At 48.8% G+C, this 2,340-nt stretch overlaps 1 protein-coding gene across 1 annotated transcript; it reads right to left on the bottom strand.

Annotated features, from left to right (window-relative positions):
- Positions 1-373: 373 nt before the first annotated feature.
- Positions 374-1,849, bottom strand: KCNA1 (potassium voltage-gated channel, shaker-related subfamily, member 1 (episodic ataxia with myokymia)). The gene has a single exon (XM_009877831.1). The coding sequence runs from the start codon at positions 1,847-1,849 to the stop codon at positions 374-376; it is 1,476 nt and encodes a 491-aa protein (XP_009876133.1).
- Positions 1,850-2,340: the final 491 nt, after the last annotated feature.

Here is a 2,340-nt window from a genome sequence, read left to right as displayed (position 1 = left end):
ATTTTTACTGGAATCCATGCATATGCTTTATAGCTCTAAAAACTGTCTTACTTAGTTTAAGTTAACCCTATCCAAAAAAAAGGGAAATGGGAAATGAAAAGTTTAGGTCTAGCATCATACAGCTTAAAACTAAATTAGTTCAAATGGTTATTATTTACCAGGTGGAAAATGCTTTTTTAAAAATAAACAAATTAATTCTTATCTTTCATGGATCCTGGAAGCTTCTTTATCGCTGAGCAAAAATTCGCAATGCAACAATGCATTTACGAGGTAAATAAAGCATTCAAAGACTATCAGTAAAGCATCTACAAAGTGTGACTGTGTCATTAAAGTCTTCAAGCTGTGAGTGGGGATTTTTTGTTTGTTTGTTTGTTTACACATCAGTCAGCAGCTTGCTTTTATTAACGCAGTTTTGGTTGGCTACAGTGCAGTTGCCAGTTCTGAGATTAGCCTCTCTAAAATTGTCTATGCTATTATTCATATCCTCTTCGATTTCCATGTACTCAGATTTGCTGATTGTGGAGGAGCTGCGGCGACTGAGATCACTGTCAGATGCTAAATTAGGGGAGCTAACGTGAAGTAACTGAGCCTGTTCTTCCCCTTCTGTTTCTCGGTGGTAGAAGTAGTTGAAGTTGGACACGATGACAGGTACAGGCAGGGCAATTGTCAGCACACCAGCGATGGCACACAAGGAGCCTACGATTTTGCCTCCAATTGTCACAGGGTACATGTCACCATAGCCCACAGTGGTCATGGATACCACCGCCCACCAGAAAGCATCAGGGATACTTGTGAAATGAGACTCAGGTTCTTCAGCCTCAGCAAAATATACCGCACTAGAGAACAAAATCACCCCAATGAAGAGGAAGAAGATTAGTAAACCTAGCTCTCTCATACTTGCTTTGAGGGTCTGTCCCAAAATCTGGAGGCCCTTAGAGTGGCGGGAGAGTTTGAAGATTCGAAAGACTCTTACCAGTCTGATGACTCTCAGGATGGCCAAGGAGGTGGCCTGCTCTCCTTTCTGAGTCCCCTCCCGCTCGGCCATCTCAGTGCCCAAGGTGATGAAGTATGGGATGATGGCCACAATGTCAATGAAGTTCATGATGTTCTTGAAGAACTCAGTCTTGCTGGGGCAAGCAAAGAAGCGCACCACCAGCTCAAAAGAGAACCAGATGATGCACAAGGTCTCCACCACAAAGAAGGGATCTGTGAAGATGTTGGATTTGTAGACCTGGGTGGTGTTGTCAGTGCGATGCACTGTATACTCCTTGTCCTCCTTCAACTCAGGTAATGTCTCAAGGCAGAAGATCACGATGGAGATGAGGATCACCATGACAGAGACTATTGCAATGACCCTTGCAGGCCCAGAGCTCTCTGGGTATTCAAAGAGGAGCCATACTTGGCGCTGGTACTCCCCCTCCGGCAAGGGTCTCTCCTCATCTTTGATGAATCCTTCATCTTCCCGGAACTTCTCCATGGCCTCCTCACCCAGCTCATAAAATTTGATCTCCTCAGAGAACATGTCCAAGGGCACATTGACCGGCCGGCGAAGCCGCCCCCCAGACTGGTAGTAGTAGAGGATGGCATCAAAGCTGGGCCGATTCCGGTCAAAGAAGTATTCGTTGCGCAAGGGGTCAAAGTACCGCATGCGCTTCTTGGGGTTGCCCAGCAGAGTGTTGGGGAACTGGGCTAAGGTCTTCAGCTGCGTCTCAAAGCGTAGTCCGGCAATGTTTATCACTACGCGCTCACAGCACTCATGGTCATCATGGGCAGCAGGCTGGTAGCTATCCTGGGGGTGGCCAGGTAGTGCAGAAGTCTCGTCCATGTTCTCTCCAGCCATCACAGTCATGGTGGCACACGGGACTGGAGGCCCAGGGGTAGGGGAGGAGAAATGAAGGAGAAGGACTTGAGGAGTGGGGAGGAGGAGGGAGGAGAGCAGAGAGCCCCAGGACCAGTTCAGTGGGAAGGGGAGGTGGGGGGGGAAGGCTTAGAATCTGAAGGGAAGGATGGAGAGATTGAGGAAGGGAAGGATGAGCACCCTAAAGGATGAAAATATCCAAAAGGGGAAAGGGGAGGTGGGATGAAGGGAGAGGCATCAGGGATGATGGGAGGCTGAAGAAAGAGGGAAGAAGTACCTTTAGGGGGGGAAGAGGGTAGGTAAGGTGAGGGGTCCTGTCCCCCAAGCCAGGAGGCTGAAGGTCTATGGAGTGCACCCCCAGGCTGGGGTCCCCTCCCCAGCCGTCTCCTTTTGCCTTTAACTCGATGCGTCCACTTTTCTTTCCGACTGGACCATCGCCGCAGCTGCTGTCATGAAGTTACCACACACACACACACACACAC

Source organism: Apaloderma vittatum, unplaced genomic scaffold, assembly GCF_000703405.1.
Source record: "Apaloderma vittatum isolate BGI_N311 unplaced genomic scaffold, ASM70340v1 scaffold35301, whole genome shotgun sequence".
Classification (NCBI taxonomy): domain Eukaryota; kingdom Metazoa; phylum Chordata; class Aves; order Trogoniformes; family Trogonidae; genus Apaloderma; species Apaloderma vittatum.
The sequence above is the reverse complement of the archived record's forward strand: the minus strand, read 5'-3'. Positions and strand labels throughout refer to the sequence as shown.